Consider the following 10,177-nt stretch of genomic DNA (forward strand, 5'->3'; position numbering starts at 1 on the left):
TCCACTGAGCCAATTTACGAGAGTGCGAAGCTGTATGTTAATTGTGGGTGGAATTAGGGGGGGGGGGGGTAGGGGGAGTGGAGAGAGGGGCGCATCCAATCAACTTGTCACCCCACACGCCGCGTCCTTGAGTTACGTGCGAGAGGCACATGAGCAGATTACCGAAACTCATACCCCTTCCATTTCTGCCCACAGGTACACCGGGGAAGCAACTGGTGCGCTAGCCAACTGGATTCGGTGGCTCGTCGTGCCCGTTCCTATCGTTCCCTGCTCTACACAAGGTGTGCAACCGAAGGTCTGTCGTATGACCGCGAACTTCCCACGTTCGTTCGGGATACTTCCCACCTTCAGGGCCTTTTTTCGTTCAGCAACGCCATGCACTGGTACGGTAATCCGGTAACGTGCGTACCCTTTAATTCGAACGAAACGCCGCGCCACCTTCGCGTCACAGGCTTTTGGCTATGCAGATGCACGACAGTGCTTGTCGTCCGCAACATTTGGACACTCGGCCACACAAAGGCAAAATGGCTCCAACATCAGAATATTTTAGGACCACACCCACATCTACATGTGCCTACACCCATTATATTTACACCTACAGACACGTACATGTAGCCATACCGACTACATCAGTCACCAGGACTTGCCTCTATTTCAGAATTCGCGAAATAGTTCCGGGTATCCTTCCCAAATCGCGACTTTTGCATATGTAAGGCGTCAGAGAACATCTATGTGTTGCCAGTAAATGTTTGCTTAGTTTGGCGAGCGCCGCTTTAAGGCGCTTGCGTCCCCCCCCCCCCCCCTTTCTGCCCCAGGCACCCCGCGCGAGGGACACAGCGTCGAGGGCCAGGAGAGGGGGAATTACGAAGAAGACTCGGAGAGCTGCCGGCGCGAGGGCGCGCGCTCCAGCGGAACCGGCTGTGTGGAGTGCCTGTGAAGTGTGAAATACAGGGGTGCTTTTGGACGTACTGAACGTACCAGCGAGCCGGAGGCGAGACGCCAGAACAGCAGACCTTACACATACATGGCGACATCACACCATTTCAAAACCTGAGCAAGGTTTCGTAGAAGCATTTGGTTGCTTCCTTTGATGCCTAATGGCAGCCCCGCAAACCTCTGGACGATTTCTAGTCTGCAGCAACTGAAAACTTAATGGCCTAAATCGCAAAGTTGAACACCTTTGTTGTTTATTGGAGTTTGGGGGCGCGCCGACTGCGGTAGTCATTTGGCGCCCATGACGTGTATTGTTTTACCCATCTATTAAGCAGCATAAATGGTTCCAAAGTTGGTGTGCTTGAGAAGTAAGAAAATCTGTTGAGCTCCGAGAAATTGTGAGTTGTCTCCTACCATATCACTTGGGGTAAGGGGCGAATCATGCTGTCCAAAGTAACGTTGGCGTTCTTCCACGAGGCGCGGACAAGACACAAGGACATGGCGAACGGTAAGGATAGCGCCGCATCGATGGCAGATAGGTTTATCGGCTCCCTCCAACATATAGCGGTGGGTTGCGTACGTGTGGCCGATGCGTAGTCTGCAGAGGATCACCTTTTCTCGCCTCATTTTGCAGAAACACGAACACGAAGTTGACCACCTTGCGTTCGGCACCGATGTGTTGGTTTTCCGGTGTGGGGCATACGCCATGTGTCGGTTAGAAAAACATGGGAGAACCCGTCTCGGACAAACCAGTGACTTTGTTTTTTTTTCTCCAGATCCAAGCCACAACAATGTAAGCTGTACGCCGAAAGTGTTGTTCTCGGTCCCGCTGATGTCCAACAGCGCAGTCACCATTCGTACCGGTGGCCGCATTCTTCCACCGCTTTCACTGCGCCGCCGCTCAGCCGGCAGCTCTCGGCTCCAGTCCAGCTCCACCACGTGCCGCCCCTCCCCCTGCCCCCCTGGCCTTGACCCTCTCCCTGCGCGGCTGTAGTCCGCGACGTCTTTTTTTAGAAGCCGCACCCCCACACCGCGACACAGCCGGCGCGCACGCCCGCCTCCGCCGCTACTCGGGGTCCTTCCAGGAGCGCTTCTTGGGCACGACAGGCATCTGGGCGGCACGGTCGCCGCCGGCCACGGTGGCGAGCGAGGCGCCGCGACTGCCGCGACTGCCGCGGAGGCCGCGGCCACGCGCGCGGCGGCCCCGCGAGCCGGGCCCGGCCAGAGGTCGGCCGGGGCGGGGTCCGATCAGGCGCGGACGGCCGCGCGGCCGCTTGATACCTGCCGACGGACAGGGGCGCCGGGTCAGGTCAGGTCAGGTCTGGCAGGGGCATAGGTGTATCTTTTTCTAAAAATATATTGGACAAGGGCGCCGGGTCAGGTCCGGTCTGTCAGGGCACTGACGTGATGTTGACAGGGGCGCCGGGTCAGGTCAGGTCAGGTCTGGCAGGGACATAGGTATATTTTGAGAGGAAGGAAAAATTATATATTGCACGGGGGCGCCGGGTCAGGTCAGGTCTGTCAGGTACACAGGCGTGATAGTAGACACGGGTGGCGGGTCAGGTCAGGGCAGATCTGGCAGGGAAACAGGCGTTATATTGACACACAGCCAGCGGCGGGACCGGCACGCATTGACTGACCGAGCTTGGCACTTGCAGACATCCAAACCACGCTGTTGACTGGATAATGGCGATCTCAAAAGATGGATGGCTTTCCCCAATACAATATTTTAAAAAGGCTTTATTACTTACACCACAATATACACAAATACGTCATTGCAGCATTAACTGCTTGCTACAGTGTACTTACTAGAGACGCTACGCGGATGATGCTTATACACCAGCTACTACAAGTCGGAGGATTGCGGACCCAGCGCGCGGAGCCAGTGTTCGCTCGTGACGGGACGTCCGTGCCGCAAGCTCACGGGCCGACCGGCGCCGGCTCACCTATGGGCGGCCGGCCGGACGCGGCGAACGGCAGCGGCGGCAGCGGCAGTGCCAGCTCGGCCGGCGGCGGGATTAGCTCCTCCATGCTGCCGTCGCTGGCGCCGCCCGGGTCCGGGTCTGAGTCGGAGTCGGCCGGTACCGAGTCGCCGACGCCGTCGAAGCCGAGGCCCCTCTGCACGCCCAGGTAGCAGTCCTGGAGACACGGGGCGTGGTCAGAGCGTCGCGGCAGTCAGAGTCACGTGACCTCCCTACCGTCCCGACGGGCAGCTGCCGCCACTCCCCTGATTCGCTGCTCACAAGCGACGCGAGGCGCGCTTTCCTGCCCAACTTACGACGGAAATTTCCTTGAATACTTGCGTTCTACTGTGCGCTGTCAGAACGACTGATAGTATGCGACGTGTAGTCGTGCGCAGTTGGGCAGCAGACCCGTGTGCCGGCCACACGGATTACAATCGGTAACGGAAACACGCCACTTACGCTTCGCGACAATGCTAGAAAAAGTATTCGCCGAAAAGGTACCGCGAAAAAACAGAAAGCTTTCACGGTTAACAGAACAATAAAATCAGGCAAGACCGCGCGTAGAAGTGGGCATTCTCGTTCTCTCCGCACGGCATCATATTATCACCGGCTTCACAGCGTCGAAAATAGTTACCCGCATCATGTGAACCAGTCGGCAACACTAAGCAAAGCACCGTAACCGAGCCGTTCACGCCAGCCCGGAAGGAGCCGGGCGGCGGGGCCGCGCAGACCGCGGCGGCGCACTCACCACGCAGACAAAGCTGAACAGCCTGTCGTCGTCGTCAAGCCCGACGCAGGAGGCGTGTGAGAGGCAGCGACACACCAGGCACTGGACGGAGGGCAGTGCCGGCCGCGCCTCTCCCTCCGCCGAGAAGCAGAACAGACTGCACGGCGTCGGCGGCCGCCTCTGCCTGCGACATGCCGCGCCGGGACAAGGGTCAGACACGGCTCGGCTGACGGGGTTAGGTCACTTGCACCTCGGTGGGATGTTACCTGCAGTCTCCCGACAATGCGTCGAAATTTATGGACGTGGCCAGCCTGGATATATCGAAATAACTACCCTGATCACTCCAGCAACGAGAGGTAACTTAAAAATTATTCCGGACAAACCCCTTTCGACAAGCGTCGCCTTTGATCTTTCTTGTTTCAGCTTTTACTGAACGCGGCGCACGACTGAAAGATTCAAACGTGGTGCAGTACAGCAACCCCCTTCGAGACCGCCACCGGATAAGCTGGCGCCGTCTCTCTGGGCGGCGGCGCCTCACCCGATCTGCACGTTGTCGGCGCTGTGCGGCGCGGCCGTGGCGCGCACCAGCCGGAAGTACTCGACGGTGGTGGGCCCGTCGGGCGGCTGGCGGCACGACACTTGACCGCGCTCGTCCACCTCGGCCAGCTGCCACGGCCGCCGCACTAACACACGGTGCGGGTCAGAGCTGGACGACGCCGCGGACGCCGCCGGCTGGCTGCGTTCAGTTGGCGCCGGCTGCCGGCACACGCACGCCCTGGCGTCACCATGGCAACCGGGCCACGGCGCATTCGTGACGGTACCCGTTTTTCAGGTCAACGCTGGGGGCTTTGTGATATTTACAAACACGTGTTCAGCGAGCATGCTAATTTTATCCAAAAATGAAATGTGGGAAGGAACTCCAATGCTTTTGCATTAAGTACATAGAGAATTAAATGCGGGAATATCCTTCACACCTTGGCTAAAATGAAACGCGGGCTCAATCCTGATACCTTGGCTTTGGACATATCGGGTTGAAAGACAGGCAACTTCTTTTTCAGCTCCATCGCCTTCCATACAAAGGCCTTGCGTGACTTCTCCATCAGTGAATGCTTCCGGGGCGCTTTAGTTGGATGTGACGCTGGAGCGGATGGAATCTGAAACGAGCCGAACACGGCACTCGCAGTGACTGTGACACTGGAGCGGATGGAATCTGAGACGAGCCGAACATGGAACTCGCAGTGACTGTGACACTGGAGCGGATGGAATCTGAAACGAGCCGGACATGGCACTCGCAGTGACTGTGGTGACACTGGCGCGGATGGAATCTGAAACAAGCCCAACATGGCACTTGTAGTGACTAACACCCCTCCGCCGGGTAAATATACGCAGCAATAAAGCAGCTTATGATAATGCAGATCATTTATGGCGTAGTAATCATACGCGCATGACTAGTTAACAACGCGACGAAAATATACTTGAAAGACACATACGAATATGCCTATGTAGCCCAGGGGCTCAGTTGGTGGGACATGGGATACTCAGACATATCACATTTATTTTGGGCTCTGCACTGATCATTGCGTGGCACGCATTTATGTTCGCTTTCTAGCAGCGCGCCGCTGGGCTCGGAGGACTGCAATTAGCACTCACCGACTGGCACCCAGCTTGACCCCAGGGTTGGGGCCCTGGGGTCAAGGCATACACAACAACCTGAAACAATCCCTGATGAAAACATTGGAACAAATGTCCACAAATGACACTAAATGAATTTCAGCGTGACGTGGGCCAGCACTAGATCATAGCAATAGCGTGCGCCCGGCGAGCGCTGGTTCAGCAATAACGCGTACCTTTACCCCGGACTCCAACTGGAGGTGTTATCAGATATGGCGCTTAGGATGCAAACTGCCAGTTCAGGGAGGTAGGAGGAGTGGCGACGACTCGGGCACGCAAACCGTTGAACCAATACGAATGGCGCTGATGCTGAACAGGGAAACGCCAGACTCGCGTAAGGGGGGAGGGGCGTTGCTCACTCATGGGCAGTTTCCCTGGCCCCTGCCTTGGCTTACCTTGATCACAGATGAAGCCGACCCAATTGTGATGGTATGGTTCTTCCTTGGCACCTGCGGGCAATCATCCACATATCAGTGTCAGCACACCAGCACTCTACACTCACCAACCATGCGCCTGCATACCCCAGACCTACACATTTGCATCACGAAGCCGGTGACGTAAAGCTGCAGGTGTGCCGGCGCTTCCACGGCTACCCAAGCCCAGTCGGGCATGCAAACATTGGTCGGATCTGTCCACTGTGGTGCCATCTTCTTTTCTATTTTCCCCTGAGCATTTTGCTTGGTTGGATTTTTGGGACAAGAGGTCGTGCTTAGCAGTTTTGTTGTGCGATCCACGACCCCATCATCTCATCGCGGGATTCCGGTTCAACACAGAATTTGATAGCAAAATCTTAACATGCTGCAAAGCTTAGCACGGTCTACCCTGCCCTCTGACCTACTTGACTGGCACCGACACCAGCAGCAGGCCATCTCAGGCAGCAGCAAATAGCCACAGTCGAAACGACTCGAACTCACCCATTCCACCACAGGTATGTCGGGAAGCAGACGCTCTAACTGATTGAGCGAGGGGGAAGTTATGGCCGCAGACACCACACTACCACAGCAGCAGCAGCTGGTCTACCTTGCCGGCGGGGGCGGCGGCCTTCTCGCCCGCAGGATGGGGGCTGCCGGTCGGTACCACCGGTCGCGCCTTGCGCAGCTGCTCGAGCGGCCGTCCGACGCCCAGAAGATGGCGGCTGAACGAAAAACATCCCAGGGCCAGGCTCGAACCCGTCTTCTTCACTGCGGAGAAGAGCCGCGGCCCGTCAGACTTCACCAACGATATAGCACAGGACAATGGCGCATTTCGACAATGTTTCTCGACCTGTTCACTTTCCTGAAGTCCCGATAGCCCGGGAGGAGCGAGCAGAAAAAGGCCCCCAAAGCATTTCTTGCACCGACATCACTCAAGTAAGATGCTACAGCTAGATCAAGTAGAATATAGTCACTTATACCTCCTGCTAGAAGTAACCATCAAACACCTGACAACAGTCACGTTTGGGTCAACCTGTTCGCAGGCCGACTCACGGTACGCATCGACCTCCTTGATGGACCGCAGCTTCTTGCCGCGGGGGGAGAAGTAGTAAGCATCGGCGCGGATCTGGCCGGGCCGCTGCTCGTCGGTGCACGCTCGCTGAACTACCTCGCGCCGCCAGCCTGCCGACATATCGGGACAGGGTCACCTTCACGGAGAGGCTGGGTCGGGCGACGGGTGCAGGTCGCAGTCAGCCGGGCTGGTGAGCGAGCAGAATCATGCTGAACGAGATGCACGTCACTACACCCTTAAATGAGGTGCCAGCAACTGCAATGGCCATGGGGCAATACCATGTTCAAACATTCCATGTGACCACCATGTGTTCATGTTCCACCAGGCTTCATTGCAGCTTGGTGTAATCTATGACATGAATGTTGATGACAGATATGACTATCACAAAAAGTGCAAAAACTTCACTGATCCACCACCAAGGTTTGCCTACAATTTCATGCTGCCCAGAGCAGGCGGCATGGAACATGCTTGCTTTGCACAGCCACTGTGCTTCCCACAGTCAGTACTTCAACCCATGCTTATAGTATTCTGTATGGTACTCTGTTTCCATTCAGCTAGCTCCTGGGCTAATTTGAATTACCACAGGGCTTTGCAAAATGAGTAATAATGTTCACAGCTGCAACACAATGCATTACAAAATCACAAACTTGTGATGCAAAAGTTGCGATGCAGAGAAAACAGATTCCTGTGATAAATGTCAGCAAAGGTCCTTAAATGCTACACAAGTTTTGGACTTGGCTCAGCATGAATCAAGCCTGGAAGCTTGCCAAGAATTGGCTCAACACCCAATAGGGGAACAGCATAAGTCAAGTTTGAATGAAACTTTTGTTGAGACATCATAGCAGCACCCAAGCACATAGGAACCACCCAGGTGGCATGCAAAGAGAAATTGGCATTGGGTATTATGTTCACAAAATTATGTGGAAGACCTTTCAAGTAATAGACTGGCTGCATTTCTCACTTACTCAATGTCTACTATCCAACAAATGACAACTGATAATAAATTCTACTCAGAAACACAGGGTCATGGAATTTGTTAGCAGCAGAGTAGTTCTTATCAACCAAGTGCATGTCAGAAAAGCCCTTTGAACCCTGAAACTGCCTGATCACTTAGCTACATTTGTAATGACTTGCATTTACATGCAAAAAAACAACTTACCACGGTTGAACGGAACCCTCAGGCTCGGGTTGTCTTCAATTGTTGGAGATCTCTTTGTTAAACCTGTAAGATACTAACTGGTTTAATAACTGACATAAAAGTAATCCCATCATGAAATGTGGGAAATTCCTGTAAGCTTCGACCCCATATATGCTGAAATCAGTGCTGACTATGGACCAAACTGAGTGTTCAGGTTCATTATGCACATGTACTGAAATTTTTGCGGAATCATAGTTCCTGCACCAGATATGTTTAACACACCATACTGTTTCCCACTCTGGCACCTCACCATGTTGGTGAGAGGGTAAGCATGATGTCAATGACTGCAAATGACTGCTGCCACCCCCACCTGGTGACAGTGCAGGGTCCTCTGGATGTGCTTGAGCTCTGTGGTTGTCAAATGGTTCATCATGCTCTTCCACATTATTTTCAGGGAGAACTTCTGAATCATGCCCTGTTTCAGGCAACGCATGTATATCCATTTCGACAGGGTTATTGAGGCACGAGGAACGCACGCGCCCCACGTTCCAACTAGGACCCTAGGCTCCGACTCTTTTACAAGCTGGCGCCCAACAGCACAATATCAATCCCCGCATTACCGCATATTGGTTGGCGATGTTGTGACGTCATCATAGGACTAAGTTACATGGCACCAACGATACGGCGGCGTTTAAAGACGTTTTTTTGCGCGCTGGTTTCAGGGGCGGGTCCAGGATTTCGCCAAGGGGCCGGGCACCTAGAGTTTAGGGCTCCCTCCGAAAATATCGTTGCATTCACGTCAGCACCTTTGAAGACAAATAGTATGTAGTTTATATATGAATATGTGTATACATATATACATAAATAACACGGAAACCCACCTTACTGTGCACAGCCTTATGAAGCTCGGTGTGCTACGTATGCATGTACATACAGTTCATCCATGCTCTACAGATCACGTCAAATGCTGTAATTTTGAGGCTAAGTATTTCAGAACAACAGGCAAAATTAACTCGAGTTGGCTGCTAACTACCATCAAAACCAAGCACGGACTTCATTCCCAGCTTATTTACGGCTAGCCGGCTGGGCGATGTAATCAGCTGGTGGCTGATGACTAACGCAGGGTTTTTCCTTTGTTTTAAAGTAGTACAAGATATCCTAGCATTCAAAATACATTTCGAGCGTGATGCACTAGTAAAATAAGTGTCACACACTCAATGGCCAATGGAAATGACACATATGATGTCGGCGGCACGTAAGATTACGTTCGACAATTGCAAGTAAAAATTCACCGGCGCATATTCGACTGCCGCTCTAAAGCGAAAGTACCAAGGGTAATAGCGACGGAACCTGAGAGATCCTGGGTGCTGCAGGAGGCTAACAAAGGGGCTCTCGTCAACGAGAACAAGGCCCTTAGAGCAAGCAAAAAGAACCCAAAACTAACGTGGCGGGCCCCTAAACGATCCATGGTGCTCCCGACAGGCTGACATATATGGCGTCGGCCAGAGTACATTACCCTCCGAGCAAAGGGCATTATCCAAGATTATAAGCTAATACACTTGTGCGATCATGAGTGCACGGGCAGGCTAGCAGAAAGAGCCTTGAAGGAGTGGAGAGTCCTTGCAAGTGAGATCAAAGGGAGAGAGTCCTTGATCAAATCAGTGGGCCCCTGAACATCGAATGTCTCGGTGCCTCACCTTACAGCGCCCCAACAACAGCACAAGGCCCTCCAAGCAAGTCGAAAGAACTCGAGACTAATATAGAGGGCCCCTGAGCAACTAAGCGTACCCTGGCATATGGAGCCCCGGAAAAAGCGTGTGGAACCTTTCGGACGAATGGGAAAAATCCGTGGAGGAAAACCTGCATGGACCAAGAGTGCCCAAGCATGGAAGCAGATAGTGTCCCAACGGCAGCGTTAGGTCCTACGAGAAAATGCAAAGAGATCAAGGGAAACGGGACCTTAGATTGATCCGGCAAATAGACATATAGGGCCAAGGCAATCAACAGCGTAATGCCTCCAAACAGCGTAATGAGCCCCATACTTTCCCCCAAGCAATACCTCAACCAGCGAAGAACGAACTTCGTCTGCTTATGAACTTTTCGCTTTTACTAGCAATGTTCTTGGCTGCCTGCTGGCCCAAAGGCGTCGAATGTTGTTTTTGTTTTTGTTTTTTGTTTTTGTTGTTGATTTTTTTGTTAGAAAACTGCGACCGTTCGGCCGGTTACGGGCCCCTTCGGAGCCTTTAGGTCCCCTCGACA

General features: G+C 53.6%; 1 protein-coding gene across 1 annotated transcript; it reads right to left on the reverse strand.

Annotated features, from left to right (window-relative positions):
- Positions 1 to 1,999: 1,999 nt before the first annotated feature.
- On the reverse strand, positions 2,000 to 8,476 carry LOC119109114 (uncharacterized). The gene is made up of 10 exons (XM_037232673.1): positions 8,289 to 8,476; positions 7,940 to 8,002; positions 6,762 to 6,890; positions 6,316 to 6,476; positions 5,691 to 5,744; positions 4,635 to 4,778; positions 4,163 to 4,380; positions 3,646 to 3,808; positions 2,932 to 3,072; positions 2,000 to 2,044 (listed from the first exon to the last, which is right to left on the reverse strand). Exons 1-10 carry the CDS (start codon positions 8,419 to 8,421, stop codon positions 2,000 to 2,002), a joined length of 1,251 nt encoding a protein of 416 aa, XP_037088568.1. The 5' UTR covers positions 8,422 to 8,476.
- Between the last annotated feature and the right edge of the window lie 1,701 nt (positions 8,477 to 10,177).

This window comes from Pollicipes pollicipes, unplaced genomic scaffold (assembly GCF_011947565.3).
Source record: "Pollicipes pollicipes isolate AB1234 unplaced genomic scaffold, Ppol_2.1 Scaffold_2555;HRSCAF=2994_pilon_pilon_pilon, whole genome shotgun sequence".
Lineage (NCBI taxonomy): Eukaryota > Metazoa > Arthropoda > Thecostraca > Pollicipedomorpha > Pollicipedidae > Pollicipes > Pollicipes pollicipes.

What these genes read in the sequence shown, in the direction of transcription:
- LOC119109114 (XM_037232673.1), bottom strand. Translation starts at nt 8,421, where the DNA reads ATGGATATACATGCGTTGCCTGAAACAGGGCATGATTCAGAAGTTCTC. An exon ending in GGACCCTGCACTGTCACCAG is followed by an intron (nt 8,003 to 8,288) that starts GTGGGGGTGGCA and finishes AGTATCTTACAG; the next exon opens with GTTTAACAAAGAGATCTCCA. An exon ending in CAAGGAGGTCGATGCGTACC is followed by an intron (nt 6,477 to 6,761) that starts GTGAGTCGGCCT and finishes TCTTCTCCGCAG; the next exon opens with TGAAGAAGACGGGTTCGAGC.